This window comes from Mixophyes fleayi, chromosome 2, assembly GCF_038048845.1.
Source record: "Mixophyes fleayi isolate aMixFle1 chromosome 2, aMixFle1.hap1, whole genome shotgun sequence".
Lineage (NCBI taxonomy): Eukaryota > Metazoa > Chordata > Amphibia > Anura > Limnodynastidae > Mixophyes > Mixophyes fleayi.
Window position 1 is genome coordinate 349,622,568 of NC_134403.1, and position 27,506 is coordinate 349,650,073.

The 27,506-nt window shown below is 35.4% G+C and overlaps 1 protein-coding gene across 3 annotated transcripts in view; it reads left to right on the forward strand.

Moving 5' to 3' along the window:
- NCAM2 (neural cell adhesion molecule 2) overlaps window positions 1-27,506 on the forward strand; it is a 238,480-nt gene that overhangs the window by 110,387 nt on the left and 100,587 nt on the right. For all 3 annotated transcript variants that reach the window (XM_075197113.1, XM_075197115.1, XM_075197114.1), the window contains exons 2-6: window positions 13,508-13,582; window positions 15,273-15,479; window positions 19,121-19,264; window positions 20,924-21,061; window positions 26,016-26,133. In XM_075197113.1, coding sequence (XP_075053214.1) covers window positions 13,508-13,582; window positions 15,273-15,479; window positions 19,121-19,264; window positions 20,924-21,061; window positions 26,016-26,133 — 682 coding nt within the window. The remainder of the gene's footprint in view (window positions 1-13,507; window positions 13,583-15,272; window positions 15,480-19,120; window positions 19,265-20,923; window positions 21,062-26,015; window positions 26,134-27,506) is intronic.

The following is a 27,506-nucleotide window of genomic DNA, read 5'->3' on the forward strand; positions in this document are numbered from 1 at the left end:
TATTTTTTGTAAAGTATAATATCCAGAACCATTGTCTATTGCACAAGGTTTAGCAATACCAGACACAGATTATAATATGCTGAACCATAATTTCTGCAAATTATAATATACAGAGCCATATCTGGTGCAGTCTAGTATGGAGAGCCCTGTTTGTATCCATGTGAAATATGGATAGATATATCTGATGCCTTGTCTCATGTTCATATTGTGTGCCATCTTCGTTAGAGCCATGTCTAGTGCCTAGTGGGATGTTCAAATAGTAGTCATTATCAACCCTACAGGTTTGTAGTATCTTTTTGGAGTCTTCTGCTTCCATCTTCAGTTTTGTTGCCATTCCTCATACCAGGTCCCACAGCCACTATCAGCTTGTTGGCTGACTACTGACTTGCACTGAACTCTAACAACCAATCAGTGTTCAGTGTAGAACATGAACTCAACAATAAATCCTGTGTTAAGTTCCATTGATGCCCTGTTCTCAGCAACCTGCCGGTCCCTCAAAGCCACTAATATTTGTACTAGACCAATTTGACTGCAGGCAGCAGTGTTGTCGATGTTGTTTTACTGTCTACTTCCCCATGTATAGTCCTTATTTAATACTGAATAGGGTTCTTATAATAGAAATTGTTGGTAAGTCAATCTTATAATCTATCCATTAAAGAGTCAATATCATGAGACTAAAGTAATGTATGTTTATATATAGATCACTCCAATGGGAAAAAAGCAAGTGATCTTCCTATGTTTGAGAGATGGTTAGTTTAAAACATTTTGTATTATAAGACAGGCTGCCATTTAGGCTTCAAAGTGATGCAAGACAGTACTTCTATATATATTACCTACAATTCAGAGGCGGAACAAACAAGCTGTGGGCCTAGGTGTGGGGAGGAGGGAACCGGGGCCCCCGACCCTCTGCATCTGTCATGCAGTGGGCCCCATTATCTCAATGGGCCCTGATGCACGACACCTGTCTCACCAATGGTAGTTCCGCCACTGGTACTATTAGTCTACTGTTAAGGAATGAGACAGAAAGCACGCTAAACAAATTAATTTGCAAATTATTAACATTTAATTCAGGTATTATACTTTGCTCATTAATACACCATTATAGATATATTTTAATGTCCAATGTTTTTTTTACTTAAATTTTAATAAAAACAAATGGCCATCTGTGCAGAATAAGATCTCTATATTTTTTTGCAAACCATTTATTTAGAAAAAATGAAAACATCCTATTTATAAATATTACATATTCGCCATCATACCAATTGCTAAACCATTTAGCACGCCTGAGTAAAGAGAGCACAGTGATAAAATTAAAATGCTAATTCTAAATTGTATTAGAGAAAGTCCTATTTTTGTTCTTGTAATTTGCCGGGTACATTTGACAGAGCTTGATAAATGTTGATGTTTGTAAACTAATTATAGCAGAACCATTTGTAAAAAGAATGTTCTTCATTTATATCATGTGGGTAATGTTTTTACCTGAATTTTAAAGTAGGTCGGGGCTATTTTTATTTATCTTAAGACAAATTATTCATGGCTTAAGTAATGCGTGCTACTTATAACATTTTAACACGTTCTATTATTTACAAACAACTAATTATTGCTGAACAGATTATATAACATGTTAGCAGCTTTCTATATTTAACAATACACTTTAAGGAAGGTAAAAATTGTTGCTGTGCAGAAAAGAAAGTGCGAACAATAATAAGCAATAAAAGCAAAAAGGAAACTACAATATGATCAAAGTACACAGTCATGTCAAAAGAAAGTATGTTTACAAATCTGTATTTTTAAATATTCGGACATAATTAACAATTAGACTAAACTAAGGACTCTACTTTCTAATGTACATAAAACCCCAGTGCACCAACTAGACTAAACTAAGGACTCTACTTTCTAATGTACATAAAACCCCAGTGCACCATTCTTGGAGCAAAGAAGTGTCATATGTAATATTGAAATTACATATAGCGAAGTTTTGTCCAAAAATGGAGTAGGATTGACCGCTGCCCTCTTAGTGGTGATAGATATTCTTTCAGCAAAAAGGAAGGGAGAGAGTGGCACAATACAGGGTATTGTAATGATATTTATTCTTTACTATACATGCATGTACTTGCTTTGCCTTGACTCCTCTGAGCATGGCCTCCCAGCAAATGACCCAACAAGGCAGCTCAGGCAAATATGGAGGAAAGAGTAAAGAGCCACTCTTGCCTACATATTTGCCTTACGACATAGACCCCTAATCTCATGGCAAACAACCCATTGCAGAATTGAATTTGTCATTGCGTATTCTACAAACAATAAGCCAACAGTAATGTGTGCTATAGAAACTACACACTTACTGCTCCCATATCATTAAAATAGATAATTTGAGCCAGGTGCTGTTGATCCAGTGTACTTTATTATTTGATCATCAGGAAGTAATACTACTTCAGTATAAAAGTGGAACCACTGGCAGTTCAATTTGTGATAACATAAAACCATGGAGAAAAGACATTTGCAGTTATCTCAAAGAAGCAATTGTTGCCTTTCGTCAGTCTTAAAAGGGTTATAAGGCCATCTCGAATCACTTTGAAGTCCAGCATTTTACGGTGAGAGATTATTTACAAATGGAGACCATTAAAGACAGTTGCCAATCTACTCCGGTGTGGACATCCCAAGAGGTTCATCAAAACTGACTATATGATGCTCTTAGAAATTGCAAACCACCCAAAAGCTATATCCAGGTATATTCAGGCCTATATGGTTAATATAAAAGTTTCTGACGCTTCCATCAGAAAATGTCTGAACAAGAAAGGCTTTCATGGAAGTGTATTCAGGGGAAACTTCCATATCTCCAAAAAACACCATCTCAGTACATCTTAGATTTACAAAGTTGCATCCGCATCGATGTAACACAAGACTTCTGGAACAATGATGTCTGGACAGACAAGCCAAGTGGAGCTGTTTGGTCTATTTGCACATTGCCATGTTTGCCAAAACTAAAACACAGCATGTCACTAAAGCCTCATAGCAGCCATCAAGCACAGTACAAGAGCGATGATTTTGACTTGTTTCGCAGCTATACCTGAATGGCCTGTAATCATTACACCATATACTCCTCTTTATTCCTGAGTATTGTTTAGGAAAATGTAATCTATCCAACAACTGAAGCTTGGCCAAAAATGGGTCATGCAACAAGACAATGATCTTAAGCACATCAGCAAATCTATATCTGACTCAGATGACAACGGAAAGAATCAAGGTTTTAGAAATGGTTATTTCTGGAATTTAAGAGAGCTGTGTTGTATTAAGGATGCGTCAAATTTCTGTGAATCATTTTGTATTGTAATTTTTTAATAATATTTTTTTTCCAAGAAATTGCTGTGAAAGGTTGTTCTAGGGTGGTTCTACATATTACTGAACCATGGGGTGTTCTGACTTATTCACACATGGTTTCTTTATGTTGAATAAATAATGACAACGTAAAATCTATTATGTATAATTTGCCATAGGAGAGTAGATTTATAATATTTTGGGATGTGACGAGGACTAGATGATTGTATAATAGATGGTGATTTTATAAATGTTATATCCTGATATGTAAAAACAATGATTTGAATGAAGATGTGCTTTCAATGTTACTTGTCTGTAGATCTTCACCCTGATGAATGAAATGAGTTTGAAGAATACAAGTAGAGAGATTTTCTTTTTTACAAGTGACGCAATCCGATTCTTATCAAAGTAAAATAACTGTATTGCACTACTCCATACTTGCCAACTTTCCAAAGTTGGCTTCCAGGAGCCTGCCGGGGGAGGTGGGCGTGGTGGTTGGCGGGGCTCCAAAATTCGCATCATTTTGGACCCTTGACGTACTGACGCATACGTGTCATTTTACAGCAGGGGGTTTTGGACCTAATTCTATCTTCTTCACCAGGAAGTGGGAAGATCCGGGAGATTGCCACACTCTCCCGGGAGTCCGTGAGACTCGCGCAAAATGCGGGAGAGTTGGCAAGTATGCACTACTCTGAATTAGCTCCACTTATTCTTGTATGTGGGTAGAACAAGGCTGAGACACTGCCAGTGGTACATATGCCTGATCTCTTTCATTAAACCCTTGGCCTCTACATTTACACACATCATGAGATCAATAAATAAGCCTTTGCATAAATAAGCCTTAAGTAAGCAGTTATAGTATGTACAAGTAACGTAACTCATACTGCTTGTTTATTTCTCTGATTTGTTTGTTGGTTGGACTGGCTAAACTGGCGAATGACAGTGCTTGCAGTGTCTATTCTAGAGCATCATTGTTTGTCACTCAAAAATCAGAATTGCACTAGGTATCGTTAAACATAATAATTTGCCAGTGTAAAACAAGCTTGAGTTGTATGTGTTGAGTAATTTGTGATGTGGCAGTCGACAAGTGATGATTGAGTATGAGAAAAGATTGTTTTACATTTCACCTGATCATGTTTTCCTAAGAATTTTTTGTTTCATTAACTAATAGCACTGATTCAGTACAATATATTGTACATGGTGAAGAGTAATGTGTAAATATCAGCAACAAGTTGTGCCCTCCGTTTGATTGTAATTATTTTAATATTTTTAACAAATGATAAGAGAAGGATGATGTGTTGAAGTTACTGCTCCTCAAAATGTTTCTTTCTTTACTTTGTTTTTGAAAATTAATTCACAGGACAATAGTTTGTGCAGCTACATTACATTGTACAGGGTGAAAGTACTATTTACCAATAGAAGAGGCGGCTAAAATACAATATATGGTATAGGTTAAAATAGTGTATAAATTTCCGTAGCGAGCTTTACTGGCCGCTGATTTACTTTTTAGAAAGCAATGAAACGCGATGAGATGAAGTTTCATCAAATGTCACTTCTCATATTTTTCACTCGTCACACATCACGCACCACGGACCCCATGTAATTTTGCAAAGGTGTTTTATTGAAGAGAACACGGAATGTCTCATAGGAAAAATAATGAAGTCTACTAACAATAACACCTTGTGTGGGTATTAAAATATGACCCTCTTTATGCATTTATCAAAAATGATTTTTAATTGGTTTCTCTCTGTTATGCTTATTGCTTATGTCTGAGTTTTTTGGATTATTTTTATTTTATTTTATGGTACGCTCATTGTTTGTTGGTTTGACTAATTTATACCTGAGACAATATAAAGCTATTGGTTCAAAATTTACCCAAAACAAGCCTGCAGCTCAAGCACTTGCATGTTCCTACTCTCATATCTGTAAACTATATATAAGTGAACAGCCTTTAAAGTCATGTACGCTTGATTTCACAGCTTATTTTATGCATTTTTTTATTTTTTACTTTTATGTTATTTTTGATGCAGAACAAAGATTAGGCATCCTTAGTAAACAGAGAGGAGAAGAAATATTCCATTGTTCTCGTTTACAGGTATTTTTAAGGGTGCCAGTTACAAAGCAATATTATTGTGCTATACGGAAAATAAATACAATTGTCATCAACATTTGCCCAAACCAATGTAAATCTGTATACAACTAGCTCACTAAAAAATATAAGATATTATATCTTGTTGTATATTATCGGTCATTTAGATGGGTATTTTGCTTGCTTGCACTAGTCCTTGCTTGCATACAGTGTACCTTAATGTGGCTGATGGACATTGCACCTATATTGGTACAACACTGACCTCTGTACTTTGAACAAGTGTAGCACCATAATGCTTGAGTAAAGTGTTTGCCTTCTCTGTATCAAATTAAAAATGGTATAACAGCTATATTTCACACAGAGATAAAGATTAAACAACTATTGGAAGAAAAAAAGATAACATCGATGCCAGAGATGTGTGTGTTACAGGAAATGTGGCACATTGACACACGGCGCCCATAGCAGCTACATGTGTCACAAACCTTCGTTACAGGGAATATCAGGCATTTAGCACCTCCAACAAAGTCATAAAAAATAGATATCCGACTTGCGTTACTTGCAGTGTATAGCCGGGAATGCTCTGTACACTTAATCACTCACCTTTTACATAGTTAGCGATGTTACAGTCTAAAAGCAATATTACAGAATATAAATAAAAGACATTTTAAATTAAATTAGAGTATTAAGAATATTTTTTTAAACAAATGTAAATTTAATAGGGAGGTCAATTATAGGAATATCTCTCAATGCAAAAATCTGATAGTTTAAAGGAAAAACTTAAATAAAAAAACAAAACCTTTTTGGGGTAGTTTAACTAAACCGCGGGTTTGAAAAAGTGGAGATGTTACCTATAGCAACCAATGTTAAAGCTGACATTTATTTAGTACATTCTAGATAAATGATAGCTAGAATCTGATTGGTTGCTATAGGCAACATCTCCACTTTTTCAAACATGCAGTTTAGTAAATATACCCCTTTGTCTTTTTTGTCAGCCTCCCTTGATCTAATCTCACGTGATCTTAATTCACTTTAAACACTTGTACATTAGAAATGCAATGGATACTTGTCAAACCTCACCAGCTTGCTTTGGCGCAACAGTTAAATTGCTTGAAAATAAACTTGGTTGTAGAAATAAGCAACATTTTCAAACCTGCTCTGCAAAATATTCACCACATTCCAAATTTTGCCATTCAGAAACTGGCCTTACCTGTTCTCAGTCCTTCCTCAACCACATAGGATGAATTGACTGGCATTGTCAAATCTGCATTCATTCCACAACATGCAAATTTACAAATACGGTAAGGAATGGCATCACATGGCATGGAAAAGCAAAAGTAGAGCTCATAGGTCTCATCACCAGAACTTCCCACGTATGCAAAAACCACGCATTCTGCCGCAACACTCGATTTGCACAAGCTTTTGTTTCGAATTTGCTCATTTGCACACTTAGGGCCTGATGTTGATATTATGCAGAGAGCATTAAGCAAGATATGCGCCGTCCACTCAGAAATGGCCATTGCACAGTATGTTGCTACAGATGAGTACATGCTGTCTTGCATGCATTTGAGTCACAATGATGTCACTCATTAAACCTACTATAATTGGACTTGGATGCACCAATGCTGAGTAATTGACCCTGGTTATAAGTTATTTAACTTACTTGATTATTTTCTGGTTAAGCCCTTTTTGATTCTCAATTTTAAAATCTACTTTTAATCTTTTGAGCTGCAATTTCTATAGTAGATAGTTGGTAAAAGTGCTGATTTGTATAAAGAAAACTAAGTGTAGTAATATGGAAGAATAAAGAAAGCACTTGTCAAATCTAGGAGGTTAAACAAGTGCCATGAAAATCAATTTGGAAAATGCATCATCATTTTGAGAGCACTTTCTGAGACACAATTATCTTTCTGAGTACTTTTTGTTGATTGACTTCTGACACCTGTTATTGATTACTTTGGGAGTTGCTTTTAATCTTCATTAAGTTTTCTTTTTTAACTTTGCTTCCCTGCCTCCCTGCAAATTGTGCAATTTGTATGCCCCCTTGTATTAAAACTAACACCGTTAGAGTGGTTGAATCTCACGTACTGGACATGAACTCCAAACTTATCAAGTAATTATATATATATATATATATATATATATATATATATATATATATATATATATAGTGCTATGTCAATGGATGCTTTGTTAGTTTGTCACCAGCAATTTTTAATTTTAAATAAAATAAAACATCTGCTTTTAATAGTAGTATAGATGGCACCTGTACTGTGGCAAATAAAAATTCAGATTTACTTTATTTTTAACATTTATTATTAAGTACGTGGTTTGCCAAAGATAAAGACATTTGCTACACTAGTGTGGTCAGTCTGTTTGTATATACTTGATAAACCCTCTTTGGTGATACCATTCTGTTTTAACGGGTTTTATTGATGAATGTATGACACTATCAATGAAATTACAGTAAACACCTGTGTACTAAAGCTTGTAATAAAGTAAAGCTATTTTTTTAGAAAATATTACGACAGTCCATTCTTGGCATACTACAGTGCTTCACTACCATTGAGTAATTAATGTTCCATTTACTGGGAGGGAGATAATGAGAGTCATTTAGAATTGGATGCGTTTATGTCCAAGACGCACAAATAAAATGCATGCTGCAATAATTGCGCTATTATGTGTTTATTTTGAGTTGCACATATCTTAAGATACAGGGCGTCAAGATACCCTTGAAGCATAGCATAATATAAATGAAATGTCAGTCATCACCATCAACTTGAAGTGGGTGCTGGTGCAATAAAGATTAAAAGTTAAAAAAAATAGCATATTTTATGTGGCACTAGTGGACTAAGGCATGTCCTGGCAGCCAAAAACTGCTTGGATATGCAGGTATATGTAGAATTACAAGTGCCAGCATTCACAGGGCTGCCAGAACATACTGGTGCTTTTACAACTATAATCACCAGCAGCCCCTGGCATCTCTGACCATAGAAATAACCATAGAAATGTTGGTTTCACTTTAAATTAAATACTGTCCCAATCCCTCATTCATCATTTTATTGCACACCTTATTCATCATCATCATCATCATCATCATCATCATCAGCTGCTATTTATATAGCGCCACTAAATCCGCAGCGCTGTACTGAGAACTCACTCACATTAGTCCCTGCCACATTGGAGCTTACAGTCTAAATACCCTAACATACACAGAGACAGAGAGATATAGAGAAAGACAAGTATGTTTTTGGAGTTTCAGTATACTTTAATAGCAGCTGGAAACCAGAGCACCTGGAGGAAACCCACGTAAACAAGGGGAGAACATACAAACACCACACAGATAAGGCCATGGTTGGGAATCAATCTCATGACCCCAGTGCTGTAAGGCAGAAGTGCTAACCACTGAGCCAATGGGCAGTCTCAATTCTAAAGGAATCATCTTCTTTCTTCTTCCTTGTAATCCAAAGCAAAGGTAAAATAACATATTAATGTAACTAAACTGCTCAGTTTGTCCTGACTTGCACATTAGATATTTTTTAAACATTAATCAACTTTTTTTTCACATATGTCCTCCAGTTTGTTACATACTATAGTGTGTCACTGTGTAAAGCACATTTTGCAAATTGGACACACTTGTTCTGAATTTGGGCAGTCCCCAAAAAAAATTATTTTTTTTCTGTACATGTAATAATGTCTCATTTTTTATTTACATTTTGGCTGGATCCCTCCATACCTCACCCTCATTGTTGTAAAATTTGTTTTACCAAATTAGCCTACCATCATATATGATAGAAACCAGCATTGTGCCCGGTCAAGGTCTAATTGGAATCAATGGAACTCTTGGAAAATCTATTCAGCTGATCATCGCATTGATTTGTATAATTCTTTTTCGGCTGACCGCAATGCTTGTTCCCCATCCACTAAACAACTAATAATTATACTATCTTGCCTTCCATGTATATGTCTATTGTGTGTGATCACCATTATTCACTGATAGATCTAAAATATGTCTAAGTGCTTGGGAGGGAAGAAGCCTTGTGGTTCAGAGAGCAGTAACACAGGTGAACACATGTACAACTTCTGGTCTATCTCAGAATACTTCTGTTTAATACTTTTCATGAAAAGAGTCTAGGGCAGTGAATACTAACGTTTAAAAGTTAACAATTGCTGTCATAATTTGTGTCCATGTGCAATTATACAGGCTTGTGTTTGTGTGTGCAAAAAACAACAACCTTCCAAGTCTTCAAATGCAGCCCTGAAATAGTGCTGATGTATTACATTGATTACGATGTTGACAGTTTGTCCTGCCACTGAAGGATATGTTAGCTCAGCACAAATTATATTGTCTGAATACGAAAGATAGATGTGGAAGCAAGATGCAGACTAAAGACTCAATAACCTGAGTTCAGACTATTACTGCCTTGTTTACTGATACAATGTAGCTAGATAAGAAAGAGGAACGGCGACAACACTTTGTTTCATTTTAGTTACATATATGCCTATTTGTGTGTACATTTAACCTCTGTTTCACCTGTCTCACCCAAAGTAGCCATTTAGTAATAGGTAGTAGGAGAGGTGGTGGTATGGCGTACCACCGTATACTGTTTACCAGCCCTCTTCCAACCACTACATATGTCTCTGTAAAAGGTCACCGACTATTGTAAATCAAAATTAATTTATATTAAATTAGTCCATAAGCATCAATTAATTAATAAATATATATTCACCGTTCCTTTTTCAGGATTATCAGGCGCTCATTTATATTCATTGTTCTTAATATTTAAGTATTTGTTGCATTGATTTATTTCTTCTTCCTGTTCCTTCTGCTTTTCAAGGAATGTTTGGCAAGCATTACATGTTCACTTGTTTTCCCTAAAATATTAGTTTCCACCTGCTCGGAAATAGAACATTTAAGAAATATGACCAATGTATATAGACAGTATCCAAACAACTGTCAGTATGCCCAGCATTATCTCTGCGCCAAGTCATGAAACAGACCCCAATAGTCCATTTTTTTCAGATTTTTACTTAATGATGTTAAAAATATGTTACCAAAAGTATTAGTACGTACAGCATTCATGATCTATCAAAGTATACACACCTTCTTTAATAGGTAACCAATAAAAGGCTATTGCCATTCTATTCTGAGGGATATCTGTTCTCGTGGCACTAACATTCTCGGTCATCTCTCCTAGAGCTGAAGTTGGGTTTATTGACGATCTTTTCTAGAATCTTCACGTCATTCCTGTCATAGCTAGGTAGCCTTCATATGAGGAAAAACTATTACAAATGCTCCTTCAGTCTTACATAACAAGTGGGAGATTTACAAACCTGCGGATTTTTTTAAATGTAAATTTTTTTAGTGTTTTGATAAGTAGATTGTAAACCGAGTGTTTTACTAAAGGGCAAACCGCACATAAAAGTACATGATTTTATAACTCAAGGTTTATAACCACTATCCCATTTTTTTTACATGGGAGGTGGATAAACCATCCCATGTAGTAAATGTTTTTTTTTTATGCCTATTAGTTAAAAAAAAAAAAAATATGTGGTTCTGACAGGTGAGATAGAAAATTGCGATCTGCTTGAGCTATGTTGCCGGACAGAATTGAAAAATGTAGACAAAGAAAAAAACCACCTTCCATTTTTTAAAAGCCCAGTCAACATCGAGCCTCCGTGTACCTATATATAATGGTCCACTTGGCCAATCCTGGTACCCCTGGTTGGCAGTTATTAGGGTAATTAATACTCCTACCCTCATTAGTAATAAAATAAATATTAGTACCCCCAGTATAAAGAGTGCCTCTGTCTAAAACAAACAAGCTGTAGTCCCATAATGTGTAATCCATATGCTAATTACAAACAAATCTGATGGATGGAACAATTCTGTTCCCGAGGAACACCCAAAATGAAATGAGTTAATCTCCAGTGAGCCTGCCTACATAATAGCCAGGGCCTACTTAATAGCCAGGCAGCCAATCACGAGTGGTCTCTTAACTGTGATTGGCTGAGCACTATAATTGGCGTCTTTCCCCCAAAGTATCATTCTGTCATATCTGATTTGTTTTTGCCGTCAACTTCATTGACCTGATTAATAGTTTGATTGTACTACTTGGGATTTGATCCGTTATTATAGACACTTCTACTTTTAGGAGGCTGCCTCGCTTGTGTGTGTAAAATCATTAATTTTACAACAGCGGCTTACCATTTATTTCCTATATTATTACCATAGGGCCTTGGGCACTCTGTATGCCCTTGAGCTGCTTTAATTGCAATTCAGTCGCTGGTTTAGAGGCCTCAATTAAACATGTAAAATAGCAACTCATGTCTTTAGGTTTAGTTTTTCTATTAATTTGTTTCTAAGGTAATTTAGTTTATCTGGGTCAATTGTCCTTCCCAATGGGAATTGGCTAAATTCATCATCCGTGATGCATCAGTGCTAACTAAATTGGAAGTTCCGTCACCACATCCTGTCACTCATCGTCCTACTTGTGGTACCCTTGGTTATTTTATTCTGCTCCTGTGAGCTGCAGAATCCCTGTAACCCTGATATACATGTCTTATACATCTAATAAAGTGGAAATTTAATATAAAACCTGAACAAGATTATAAAACTTGTACATTTTATCTGTTATAAGACTCTAATAAGAAAAAGTAAAAATTAAAATTAGAAGGTTAAATAAAGCTTAATAATACCTAAGCAAACATTCAAAGCTTGTATATCTCCATTGTAATTAGGAAAATGAATATTGAACACTACAGCACAATGATCTGTGTTCTTCAGTCTGAACATGCATGCAGAGAGTTAGCATCATTCACACTTACTCTTGCTCTCTTTTTTACCCACAAAACATGATTAACATTGGTGTCTGGTAGCGGTGCATATTGGTATAAGAGGATCTCTGACCTGGAAATACGCAAATGGTCCATAGCAATGTTTCTGCTTTGTTTTTATGGAAGTAAAGTATATATTAGTGATTTTATGGTACATGTCTTCTAGAGAACACAACCGACCTGCTTCAACAGATTTTAAAAATATACTTGTCTGAGCTTTTACATATTCCCTCTCTTTACTGAGCCCCGTTTTAAACTGGAACGAGTTAAGGTGGTGGTCCCACACTAGTGGTGTTGGAGCTTCAAATTGAGCTAGAGACGGCAACACAAAGAAAAGCAACTAGTGTGAATTAACCCTTTGGCAGTGAAGCAAATAAATTTTAAAAAATAATTCCAACATAAAGCAGCAAAAACATTAATAACAATGATTGTCATTATCTTACCCATTGGGGATTTTAATTAACAAAAATGTGGACATCTAACCTCTCTTATACATTTTGATGAGTAAAATGTGGATTACACATTAGTTAGTGAAAGGTGTTCTTTTATTTAAGATAATACTTTTTATTTGACTTGATACTGCAACTAGAAAATAGAAATGCAAAATAAATCTTTGCAATATATACTGTCATCAAGATATAATGGAAATATTAAATGCTAAAGATATAATGCTAAATACATACAGTCAATTATAAATGGCAATAAACAAGTTTAATAATTCCCTTTCTTCAATTAAAAAGATTAGGGGCAGTTTTAAACTGGTCCCCAGTTACCATGGGCAAGTGAGCAATTGATTTTAAGAAGCAGTCACTGCTGAGAAATATTATTTATAGAGCAGCCCGAGGAGTTAATGCTTTACTCACTGAGTATTCAAACCATGACCAGGCCAGTACTGCGAGATAATCCCATCTACTGAGACTGTATCTTCTTTATTGGGGCTCATCAGTGCAGGAAATAGATTTTCTTATTAGGATATGAAACTATGTAAAAATAACACAACTGACACAATGATTGTTTAAAATAGAAATTTAAAGGAAAGAACTACCCCACAAATGACTTGCTTCATTGTATTTTCTGTATTTATTTAGATGGAAATTACTTTTATGTGTATGCCAAGCTTTTGTTAGATTGTCCTTTAATGTTTCACTTTCAAGTAGGTCATATGTGCTGTAATTTATTTGCTATAGAAAAATATGTACTGTATGTAATAATGATATCGATATATCAATCAAATTAACATTCTTTTTTTTCTGTCTATCTATTTTTCAGCTATCTTGCAAGTGTCGATTTCGCTGAGCAAAGTTGAAATTAGTGTGGGACAGTCCAAGTATTTTACGTGTACAGGTTTGTAATATATTCTTTATGTTCCTGGCATGTTCTTGGTTGTTATCTATCAATCTATTCTACTTTTAGCTTCAAATCTGAGCAGCAAATCAAGTAATAATAAGTAATTATTATTACTTATATAGCACACATAATTTATATACAGAGATACACACATAGATTTTGTCAAGAACAATATATATTTAGGTCGAGATTTGGTCCCTAAGACACAGAGAGACAATGGGCCTAAATCATTAAGGAAAGTAAGGCAAAAAAAAGGAGTAAATGTTCTCTGGGACAAACCATGTTACAATGCAAGGAGTGCAAATTAGTTTATTATTTTGCACATAAGTTAAATACTGGTTGTTTTTCCATCTAGCACATCTAGCGCACAAATACTTAATAGCTTTATTTGTACACTGAAATTTAAAGTTGATCTAGGACATGCCCTACCCCAACTATAAATATGTTCCCATATTTTACATTAACCTCCCCCTCCAATGTAACGTGGTTTTGCCCAGATACAAAGTTACTCCTTTTTTATGCTTTACTCTCCTTAATGACTCAGGCCCAATATGTCTTTTTCAAAGTCAGAAAGAGCTGATACTGGATGTTTAAAACCAGAATCTCCAACAGGCGTCCCGGTGCCCTTAACAGCCAAATTAAACTTTGGGGGCCCCGTTGCGAGCTGTAGGGAAGCAAGGAGGAGGTAACCGTGGGCCCACAGCTCAGTATTTCCCCATGCAGCAGGATCCATTATCTCCATGGGCCTCGGTGCACCGCACCTGTTGCACCAATGGTATATCCACCACAGTTGTGGACCATTAATGATGATCAGGCACAGTGTAGCCTGCATCTCTAAGTCTACTACTGAATTCAACCTTTTTGCCTTCTGTGCTAGGGCGTTCTGACATTTTTGCTGCCTAAGGTGGCACTTGAACTGTCGTCACTCCTTCCCAAATTCTATGGCCACTGGACGCTTACTGCTGTAGCACTGACTGAGTAGTGTAGAGACATTAGAGTGAGAATACACCATACTACATTGTTTGCAAACCATTCAAGAGACCAAGGGGTAAATTTATCAAGCCGCATGTATGAAAAGTGGAGATGTTGCCTATAGCAACCAATCAGATTCTAGCTGTCATTTTTTAGAATGTACTAAATAAATGATAACTAAAATCTTACTGGTTGCTATAGGCAACACCTCAACTTTTTTAAACCTGCAGCTTGATAAATTTACCCTCTTGTCTCTACCTCATCTGGATTGTGCCATAAGGTTCTCACTTTGTCTCATGGGAGAAATGGCCCTTCTTGGATGCTTACATGCATAGAATATAATAGATTTACCAGGTATAGGGAACTTCACAATTGATCTTTGTGTCACTTTACAACCTGAGCATATGCATTTCCCATGCAATCTCTACTCCTTGAAGTGAAATAGAATATATTCTCCACACAATGAAATCTCATTTTTGCCTTTGGATGGAGAATCAGGGGAATTACTATGGTTAGAACATATTTATCCCATTGCATATCAGTAACATAGATGCAAATGTACAACGCTAGATGCCTAATATCACAAAGAAATAAGAAATGTTTTTTTAGTTCATAAAATATCTTTCAGGTTGTTTATATAAGCATGTTTTGTGACCTTTTTTTGCTTTTTTGTACCATTTTATGCATAATGTAATATGTTTTTTGTTTTTAATAGTTGTAGGAGAGCCTGAAACAATAGATTGGTATAATCCACAAGGTGAGAAGATAATGTCTAATCAGAGAGTCGTGGTACAAAGGGAAAGCATCCGATCATGGCTTACAATCTATAATGCCAAAATAGATGATGCTGGCATCTATCGGTGTCAAGCTAGTGATTCAAAGGGACATACTCAGGAGTCTACTGTCGTTCTGGAAATTTATCGTGAGTATTTTAAAAGTAAACTTTGAATGCTTGACATACAAAGAGGAGAGCTTCATTGCTCCATTGCTAATTGTCATTGCTGAAATACAAATAATTGGTCTGGTAGGCTTGGTCTTCTAAATCTGCAGTCACATTGTACTGTGTTATATAGGTAGCACACAAAGAGGAGAGCTCCATTGCTCCATTGCTAATTGTAATGCTGAAATACAAATAATAGATCAGGCTGGCTTGGTCTTCTAAATCTGCAGTCACATTGTACTGTGTTATATAGGTAACATACAAAGAGGAGAGCTCCATTGCTCCTTTGCTAATTGTCATTGCTAGATAAAACACAAAGAGGAGAGCTCCGTTGCTCCATTGGTAATTGCACCACTTTTCAATACTGACACTGCTGTGTGACAATGTTTCCTAATGTGCTAGGAACTGCCATGTGTTTGAGTCATTGCTCTGTCGCTTAGCATCCAGCCAGGTCACTGCAGTCTTTGTTTGAAAGTTTATGAAAATTATATTGTGACCTGTGAGGTAGTCAAAATTGACTGCAAATGACTTGAAATTAGTGTTATTCAGGTTAATAATAATGTGGAGGGGGAAAAAAGCAAAATTATATTATTTTAGCAAAAAAAATAGAGATAATAGAAAAAAAAATCGGGAACCAAAACACGCAAGGGCGGTTTTTCCAAAACCAAAACCAAAATATGAAGTTAATCAAGATCCAAAACCAAAACCAGAACCCGGGGGTCAGTGAACATCTCTAGTTTCAACACCCGTAACAGATTCCTGGATTGTTAGAAACCATGCAAGTCATAAGTTAGAATTTCTATCAAAATTATTAATGTTGATATTTGTAAATTAAAAGTAGTTAATATTTGACAGTTACCATTTAAACTGGGTGTATTTACATTACTTACGTCTTCTTGACTTCTGTACAAATAACCGCAGTTATTTTTATCATTAATAATTTTATTTCTACACTTCAATATTAGCATCAGGAATTAACTTTTATTTTAAATTAAGATATATAAATATTAACTGCACTACCACTATAAACGAACTGTTCACTAAATTAATATATCTGAATTGATCATTACAGTTCAATACAACATAACAATATGCAAATAAGCCCAAATCATAATGTACATTGCAAACTGATTTAATGTATCTTTCTCTAAAACCATGAACATTTTTAAACAGGTTAAAATGAGTGGTCTTCATTACATGTGTACACATAAAACATTAGAGTCGGAGATGGAGAATGGAATTAGAAAACATGGGGTTCAGGTTGGGTAGGGCTAAAACGGTAAAACGTGGAGTGTTTTCCAAATGTCTTCATGCGTTTGCACACAAATATAACACAATTACAGTTTCCTCATTTTATTATTAGTAAATAAGGGCTTTGATGGTGATTAAAATACTAATTAATAAATGAGATTAAAAGGCAATGCCATTTTCTAAAAAGTGCTTTTAAAAATTACACCCATGGTTCTTAACTTGAGGTCCTTCCCTTCGGAACCACATTCTTCTGTATACTCAACAGGAAGATCCACAGAGCAACGGTTGACACAGTGGAAAATAATATTCAGGCTGCCCTTGTTCCCACCAGGTCATACTGCTGCATTAGTCTTCGGATGTAGTGGTATTTGAAAGTCCCATTGAATATTGTGGCGGGGACATTCAAATGTTATTATGTTAGTGACAGCTTGATGTGGTGGGGAATGGGCCCAACAGAATCTTTGACTGAGGCACTTCCTTTGTAGAGGTCAGATTGTATTGAGGACCCTCAGTATCCAGCTATGGGGTTGAGAAGTGGGTAGAATCTTAAGATAAATTCTGAGGCTAAATTTATGTTATTTTTCATTATATTCCATTTCATATTGTTATAAAATAAAACCTGACATGTAAATCATTTACACAATTCACATAGCCGAATCCAATCTGTATTTATAGCTGATGAAGTTAACTTATTGTAATGACTTGATATGAAGTATGGTTTTACATTTGACGATATCTCAAAGCACTTGTCCTCCCTCATTTAAACTAAACTGTCAATTTCCAAAATAGAAGCTAAATTTAAGTACTAGAAATTCAAATATTAAGTTGTAACATTCATTTAAAAAATGTAATTCCATCCTATAAATTCAGTGTTTGGTAATAAACTGGTCATAGAATCTATATATTAATAGCATAACTACAACTTTTATGATTGACTTATTTCTATGATGCTGTTGTCTGAGCAGGGCACATCATATACTAAGTTAAAGGTCTTGGTCATGTAGATTTGCAGAAAAATATTACATTAATTGGTTGCATAATTTCGAGAGTTATTTTGCAAAACTTCCTCCCTTCATTTACAACATTGCATTATCATTGTCCTCTGGAAAATGTGACAGTTGGCAATACACCTGCACATCTGCTGGTTGCTCTAGAAACTGTGATAGTTAGTGATCTCTCCCTGTGCACCTGCTGGGTGACCTGGAACATGTGACCTGCTGGGTGGTTTGGAAACTGTGTCAGTTATTTGCAGTCACATATATCAGTGCATCTTGCTGGGACCATGCCCAGCAATGTAACTTCGATGGAAAAAGTTATTCATATATTGTAGTGTATAAAGAAATTCCTTAGTTCCTTTGATGTTGATGATGATGATGATGATACTATAGGTGTTTATTAATTATACTCTGTTGTTCAAATTTTACATGTAATGCAGTGTATAAAAATGATATTGAATTCTGTGAATAAAATAATTTAGTCATTACACTTCAGCTTAATTTAAGGCAGTCACTGCTGGGTTTCTCTAGTGTTATAATTAGTAATCCATATATATATATATATATATATATATATATAAAATATATATAAGCCTAGTGGCGTGTGTTAGTGTGTGTGTGTGGAAAAAAATATTTTCTCAAAAAGGGCTCATCCAATTGACCTGAAATTTGGTATACTGACATTATTTGACAAAAAAAATTATAATAGTGAAGTCAGTTATCTTTCATCATCCCGCTTTCCCCCCGTGGGAGGGGTAGTAAAGGCTAAATTTACCAGTTGAGGGCTCAAACTCTTGACCGTGTGGGTATTTATTTCCCAGAGCCTGTGTTTGGTCATGGACAATTGTATGTTGCATTTTCACGAGTACAGAGAAGCAGTGATGTGAAAGTGCAGGTTATGAATACTGCCCTTCAAGAAAGACTGATTGAGCACAGCGATAAGGTGTTTAGCAGAAACGTTGTGTATCGAGAGGTTTTAGAACAGTAAGACGATGGAGATTAAGGATGTGGCGATGAAGATGAAGGATGAGGTGATGGAGAAGAATGATGAGGTGGTGACATGTGGACAAAACCACGTAAAAAAAGGGCGCTTACATCGGGAAGTAACGCTCTTCTCCTGAGGAGGCCTGGCCTAGCCCCAAATGCATGACAAGAACCTTTTTAACATGAGTATCATGCACGGGTTAACTTGTATATATATATACATTTTTAATTTCAAAATAATTGATTTTCATATTTTTAAAATCAAATGACAATAAAATTGGTCACAATGCAGAGAACAAAATGTACTCCAATTGTTTTCCACCAACCAATAATTATTTTTTGTCTTATGGATTACTGTCCAGTGAACTAATATTTAATTTCCTTTTACCTTAGAGAAACTGACATTTGAAGAGATCAGGTCAGTTCAAGAATTCAGAACAGGCGAAGATGCGGAAATCGTCTGCCACATAAACAGCTCACCCGCTCCAATGGTCAGATGGTTGAATAGCGGTGAAGATGTAACAGACATTGATGACAGTTAGTATTTTGGTAACGTTTTAAGTTATGTTTTTCAAAAGAGGTTTTCGCTATTATTTTAAGACTTGTAGTATAAAACAAAATTGTGGGTTGTTATTATTTTAATCTGTTCCATTAGGCTTCTGTAATGGTTTCAGTAATGTTTCTATGCCATACAATTGACATTTATAAACAATATGCAGAGAACAACAAATAAAATGTGCATTATTTTTGTTTAGTTGTATTTCCGCCCCCCCCCCCCCCAGTGATCATGTGGAAATTAGTGCAGTTACAGTACCCATTAAATTTTTTATGTACTATTATGTAAGATTTTATGGATATTGGGTATGTGTTCTTCCTACTGTTGCAATTTGCTAATAATCTCATGGAGATCTGTGCCAGCATCATTATTATCTTCAGACAGAAATTCCTGAAATATTTGTAATACCCTGAATGAGGTTTCCTCTTATAGTCATATCAGATACCAAATATAGTCTAATTCATTATGTACTATCATGTAATATTTTATGGATATTGGGTATCTGTTTTTCCTATTGTTGCCATTTGCTAATCATTTCATGGAGATCTGTGCCAGAATCATTATTATCTTCAGACAGAAATCCATGAAATATCTGGAATGCCCTGAATGAGGTTTCCTCTTATAGTCATATCAGATACCAGATACAGTCAACGTAACCTCCGGAGAATATTATTATATGTTTGTAATCACATTGACATGTTGTTTGCTTAATTAAAATACTGTAATAAAGCCTAAGGGGTATATTTACTAAACTGTAGGTTTGAAAATGTGGAGATGTTGCCTATAGCAACTAATCAGATTCGAACTGTCTTTTTGTAGACTGTGCTAAATAAATGAAAGCTAGAATCTGATTGGTTGCTATAGGCAACATCTCCACTTTTTCATAGTACATATACCCCTAAATTGGATTATGTATTTATACATCATTTTGGCCACTATATTCATTTGTTTGTGACTATATTAAATTTTCTATAAGATGATTAACTTGCAGAAAGTGGTATTATTTACTTCATTGTTAAATACATCATCTATTATTGTAACACCTTAATTTTCCTAAATATTGAGCTGCATGAGTAGATGTTTTAGTTTTTCTAGGGAGATTGCAAATGTTACAGGTAGGGTTGGGAATACATCTTTGGATGTACTAGGCTCTTATAATATATTAAAGTCCCTTTCAAATAACTAATATCTTGTTACAATGTGATTTGAGAGAAATAAATAATTGCATTGCAAGGGCAATAAATCACTTGCATGTTTATTGTGAATATTTATCTAAACGGTGACAATGTTAATATATGTGAAGAAATACAGTAATGCATCTTAATCGAAGCCTTATAACCCTTGTTCTGTAAAAGAAAATTATTTGTTCATGGCTTAAAAGTCTACCAGATAATGATATTGCAAAAAATATTACCTTTTTTTGTTTTTTCTGCAGGATACAGTGTAGCCTTTCTTGGCATATGAAAAATATTAAACTTTGAAAATTACATTTTACTTTCAAATTGGGAAATGCATTTTTCATGAAATGCCTGATAGTGTTAGGCAAGAGAAAATCTGTTTAGAAATCACAATCAGTAATCCAAAATCTTCCTTCAGATCATTTGTTTCTAACCCGTGTTTACTTTTGTATTCTTTCTTAGGTCGATTTGCAATGTTAACAAACAATAATCTCCAGATTATCAACATAAGTAAAAGAGATGAAGGCACTTACAGATGTGAAGGGCGAGTGGAGGTCAGGGGGGAAATTGATTTTCGAGATATCTTGGTCATTGTGAATGGTAAGAAATAATTGCAACATCATCTTGTTTAGTTGCTGAATTTGCTGGGAACTGGATATAATACACAAAAAAAAAATCAAAATTGACTATGTGTAATTTTAATATGGCAGTAGTGTTAGTTCTATTTACCAAGAGTTTAATGTGATATAAAGTTATAACCTAATAGTATAAAATAATATAATATCTAATATAATAACCAAGTGATTCTTACATATGCATAAACTCCTATTCTGATATCATCACTTGTAATCACTGAGTTTTGTGCAGTGATTTTATTGTGTCCATAAATTTTTACACTGGAGTATGATGTCAGTATTTACAAAAGTTACTTTCTGTTTTAAAGGTACTCTGCAACCACCATGTACTTTATGTAGCTTTGTTTTTGCCTAATTTATATATTAAGGGAGGAGTGTTTTAATATATTTTTGTTATTACTGTAAGTAATTTCTCTGACGGTATTGTAAGTCCTCTTGCATTGCTCACCATTCAGTAGACTACCATTTTTTTTCTCTCTATCCCATAATTCTGTTATGTCCTCCCAGATTCCTCCTGTTAATCTTCAGCATATCTGCCAATATGCCTGATTTTGACAGCCCCATCCTAGATTCTGGTGACTAAAGGGGGTGTGACTATGCTATAAATGGGAGTGGTTTGGGTGGATTGGGCATGGGTTGAGTTTCTTGATTTTGCAAATAAGAATATTGTCTGGTATGTTTTATTTGCTAAAAAGTCCACGATACAATATCATGAAAGCCTAGATTAGTGGCAAAGCATGGAGATGTTAACATTGAGGTGGGATATAACAACATTGGAGGTGCGAGTTTGAACAGCCTGGCAGACTGATGTGTGGCCTATTTAATCTCAAATTTCCAATTGGCAATGTTGGCAAGTATGTGAGAGCATAATGTTATGTCTGTGTTTCTCTGCACTAAACACAATCAAGTAAATCATTTTATTTAGGTTAAAGGGCCTTTAAAGAACAAGTAAAGCCACTATTTGACATTAATATATATGAAAGCCTATATATTACTGAGTTCAAAAATACACATTAAATAGCTGCAGTCCTTATAGTTAGCTAAATATGTTCAGCAATGTCTCTTTCACTCCTCTGCAGCAGGTTATGTTTGGTGGGAGGTGGTGTTCTAACTAAACAAGCAGATAGTGAGTGACAGCTCAGCAAAGTTGCCGCATAATTTTACCCATATTGAATCTTGCAGTGGATTAGGTAAATGTGCAAAATTACACTGATAAAGTAATGGAATTACACATTTGCTTCAACGTTCTGTGGAACGGCATCCCATACAGTTCTCGTACATTTTGCAGATGTTTCTGTCTATTAATAGAGCTGCGACAGCTATGGTGTTAATTAAATTAAGTTATAGTTTCATAACATTGAAAGTCCAGAGAAAATGCGATACTGATCTTAGTGTTCAAAGAAACTAATTTATAAATTAGGAAACTATATAAAAACAAATAATTTCAATATACAATTTAAAATTAGTGTTTAAAACTATCATAATTCTGAATTTCATTATATTTTTTTTATGTATGTAAGTGGTGGGCAACCCAATAGAGTTTGGTGACAGCACAAAATAGGCACATTACTTTTTATTTGCTTAAAAATTAAGTAAATAGATGGACTACCTGGTTAACTTTACCTTTTGTTCATTTTTCCCATGCAATTGATTGGGGGTGGCAATACAATGGAAACAATCTTAATATTTTACAGGTCAATTTGCTAATGACCAAATCTATTAAAAACAAATCAACCTATAAATCACCAGTTTTCTAACCCCCCTGTTAAAGCGGAAGGGACAGCATTGTGGCTAAGTGGTTAGCACTTCTGCCTCACAGAGCTGGGTCATGAGTTCAATTCCCGACCATGGCCTTATCTGTGTGGAGTTTGTATGTTCTCCCCGTGTTTGCGTGGGTTTCCTACGGGTGCTCCGTTTTCCTCCCACACACTCCAAAAACATACTGGTAGGTTAATTGGCTGCTACCAAAATTGACCCCAATCTCTCTCTTTCTCTGTCTGTCTGTGTATGTATGTTAGGGAATTTAGACTGTAAGCTCCAATGGGACAGGGACTGATGTGAGCGAGTTTCTGTACAGCGCTGCAGAATCAGTGGCGCTATATAAATAAATGGCGATGATGATGATGATGATGATGAAGGGACTAATAGTCTCTTTTGGTGACACTGAGAGTCTAGTAGTGCGGTAAATATGCTAATGATCATTTAATAACTTGTGTATAACTATTACCATCAGCAAACTACCCACAAAAGCAGTTCAGGTTTAACCCAAGGAATACAATTACTATTCTGCTCTAAATCCAAAGGGCCAATATTTATATCATAAACTTATGTTTATATTTACAAGAAAGACTGCACACAGTATGTAGTTTCATATAAAATGTATTCAGTTTTTACCATTTATTTCAATGGGGTTTCTACATGTAGCACACAAGCTGGAAACCCCATTTAACTGAATAGTCCATTGAAATAAGTGAGAAAAGCTCCACTGATAAATAAAATATCTGTCAGTGTGTTCCCCACTAAAATCCTCAACTTGCCCCAGCACCCGACAACCTGGGCTGGTTTCCACTAAAACAGGGAGATACATAAGAGTGTCTCTATGAGGGGAGGGAATTAGCAGCCTTATAAAATGCATATGACTCTTCCTGATCCCACTGGACTGTGGGCGGCACGGTACTGAACAAGAGGGGGACCCCTGAAGTGTCAATTTAGCAATCCCAATGGTTCTAGTCTAATAGATCAGGGTCCCTAAAATCCATTATGCCAAATTAATAAAAAAATAACCCCCACCACAATTTTCAAATAAAGTTCTTTTAAAAAAACACTCCTCCAACCTTTAGACCAATGGCAAAACATTATTTTCCTCTTTCTTCATTCTTGATCCATCAAGAATAATCCATCCAATAATAATGGTCCATTCAGGAATAATCTTTCTCCTTATTTCTTGATCTGTCATAATACAAGGAGAGGAGTCAAAAAACAAAATGACGTACTCGCTCTCTAGTGTTGCCTGCCGCTTTTTGATCAAAGCATGGTGTGCTTGTGCCTCCATTCACCACCAGCCAATTGCAAGCAATTTCCCACACTGACCATTATCATCACCATCATCATCACCAGCTATTTGTATTGCTCCTCACCAGGCCGTTATGTCCTCCTGTATTAATCCTTCCCAGGACATTATATCCTCCTGTATTGCTCCTCCCAGGCCATTATTTCCTCCTGTATTAATCCTCCCAGGCCATTATGTCCTCCTATATTAATCCTCCCAGGCCGTTATGTCCTCCTGTATTAATCCTTCACAGGCCATTATTTCCTCCTGTATTAATCCTCCCAGGCCATTATGTCCTCCTCTATTGCTCCTCCCAGGCCATTATATCTTCCTGTATTGCTCCTCCCAGGCCATTATGTCCTCCTCTATTGCTCCTCCCAGGCCATTATGTCCTCCTGTATTAATCCTTCTCAGGCCATTATGTCCTCCTATATTGCTCCTCCATAGCCCATTATGTCCTTCTATATTGCTCCTCCCTAGGCCATTATGTTCTCCTGTATTGATCCACCCAGGGCATTATGTCCTCCTGTATTGCTCCTACCAGGCCATTATGTCCTCCTGTATTACTCCTCCCATGCCATTAGGTCCTCCTCTATTGGTCCTCCCAGGCCATTATGTCCTCCTGTATTAATCCTCCTAGTTCAATATTGCTCCTCCCCAGGTCACATTGTCCCAATGTATTGCTGCTCTCCAGACCATTATGCCCCTGTATTGATTCTCTCTATTTATAGCACAGTATTGGCTACCTTTTGAGCCAGCTTCCATGTAGCAAATACTGAGATTGTAGAACTTACATTAGTCATGTTAAATTTTGCATTTACCATTTGCATTCTGTATCAATAGATGCCTCTTACATAGAAAGACCATGTGTTTGGTCATAGTTATACTTTATTATTAAAGATTATGAGTAGGGGGTGTAAGAGAAATGAAAAGAGGCATTGAGGCATTTATAGCTTATGCATTTTTTACAGTAAGTAAATTTGTAAGATTCACACATGGATGCACCAATCCTACCTCGCTGCCATCTATGTTCGCCTCTAGCTGATAATGTATATTAACAAATGACTAAATACCAGTATGATGTTTCAAAATATTTGTGCAATGTTTGGTGACTATCAGGTGGTTCTGAGAATAGTGATCATGTGTATGATAGATTTGTAATTTAGCGCATGAATTGCTTTCTGGAGGTACATCATTTTTTATGACATTTCTTTTTCAATTCAGGCAATGTATCATTTCTTCATGTTGAGGAATAGACAGAAATATTAATTGTTAACATCGGAACAATTTATTCATCCTTAGAGTAGATACATTTGAGTGACTGGTTATAAACAATGACAAGCACATGGTTTTCATCAGGGTTTCAATTTCTATGTTAACAGTTTCTCAGACAAAGACTCATATCACACATGCCACATACATATGGGATACATTTAAAACAAGCATAGGAATACCAAAGGGACATGGTAAGTTTATAGTCTAAATGAACAGCTACACATTTCCACTACAATATATAGACAATGTAAGGATAGTTTAGCTCTGTATCTCCACCAATGGGTGCCAGTTTATTTATTCAGCATTAAATCCCCAATGACCAAAGGATTCGTTTTTACTTACTGTAGAGATTTTCCTGAAACCTGTATCTTTGTCCACCCTAAAATTGCCTAATTTAAAGGTCAAACAACATTTTATATAATTTTCCATTTGCTGCAACCTGATACAAATGATAATATTGAATAATGTCATTTTCCATTCTTAATTTGATATAGAATACAATATGTAATCAGTAAAATCTATAATGTAAAGAAGGCCTTTAAAGATCATTTTATGTAATTTATCTACTAACATACATTTCTCATATCCCCTTCAGTGCCTCCCGCTATCTTAATCCAACAAAGATCATTCAATGCAACTGCAGACCGGCAAGAGGATATTACCTTATTTTGCAGAGCCACCGGCTCTCCTAGACCTCATATCAGCTGGCACAGGTACACCGATTTTCTCCACGTTTTAGCCTGTATGTACTCATATGCATTTGTATTCACTCTAGACTGAAATAGAATGCTGACTCTGGAAAGATCTAAATGAAACATAATATCTTTGCATTACTTAGCTTATTTTTCCTCACCCACATAATCTGGTTTGTTGTAATATAAACAGGTTTATATTTTTTTTACAGATCTGCAGCAATGTATTGGAAAAGTATGAATACAATTTAATGTTCTGGAAAATTAAATGTGTACATATTTGTTTAGAGTTTAGAAAATATTCCTAAATAATTAATTCTAAATTATGCTAATATATTGTATATTGTAATATATTGTATCTTGCACATTTTAAATGTTCTTTGGCTTTTCAAATGTTTTATATGACTGCGGGGATTGAGAGGTGATCCCTCCCTCTGGTGTGTTTATATGATAAACTGATATTCCTAGCGCATCGGCTGGTGATTTTAGTCAGTCTGCGTGTGGTAATAGGAGTAAATGTATCAGGATACATTGAGGCAAAATGCAGTGTCACAAAAACAGTAAACAGAAACTAATAACAAATAGCAAAACAGTATGGCAAAAATTCTGTGTACATCAATTCAATACAATATAGTATCTTGCCTGGAGGTTGACATAGACAGAGTTGCTTATAGTAAACATGGTAATAGTGATAAGGAAAATTCATGTGGTAGGGGTCTGGATACCTGGGGGTAAATGTATTAATGTCCGGATTCTTCAACTCCGGCGTGTTCAGCGTCTTCGGCAATTAAATTTAAAGCGGCGCTGCATTGTAAAGGGAAACTTCCCTTTACAATGCAGTGCTGCTTTAAATTTAATTGCCGAAGACGCTGAACACGCCGGAGTTGAAGAATCCGGACATTAATACATTTACCCCCTGAAGATTTCAATAGGTATGTTCAATTAGGTAGTTTAAGAAAGAAGTCAAAAGAATCGATTCTATGTTAGTAAAAGATACTATTGTAATCATAACGATCCATAGTGGTGAATGTATCGAGTGCTTTGATTGAAAGGAGATGTTCTTGGTGTTATTCTTAAATGTTTAGAAACAAAACTGTAAGTGACTTACTAAACATTTAAGAATACCACCAAGAACATCTCCTTTCAATCAAAGTATTCGATATATATGCAGTAGGAATTTAATTTAATTGTATTTTTGCTTTTGTATTATTATTATTATTATTATTATTATTATTATTATTATTATTACAGTTATTGTTGTTTCCTGCTTTGATACATTTTCTAAGCCTTTTAATCTATTGTCCAACTATGCATATAAAGATATTGTTAATTTTAATTAGTGTCAGGAAACAGGATCCAAAAAGGCTTAAGTTAACTGAGTATAGGATGGGTTG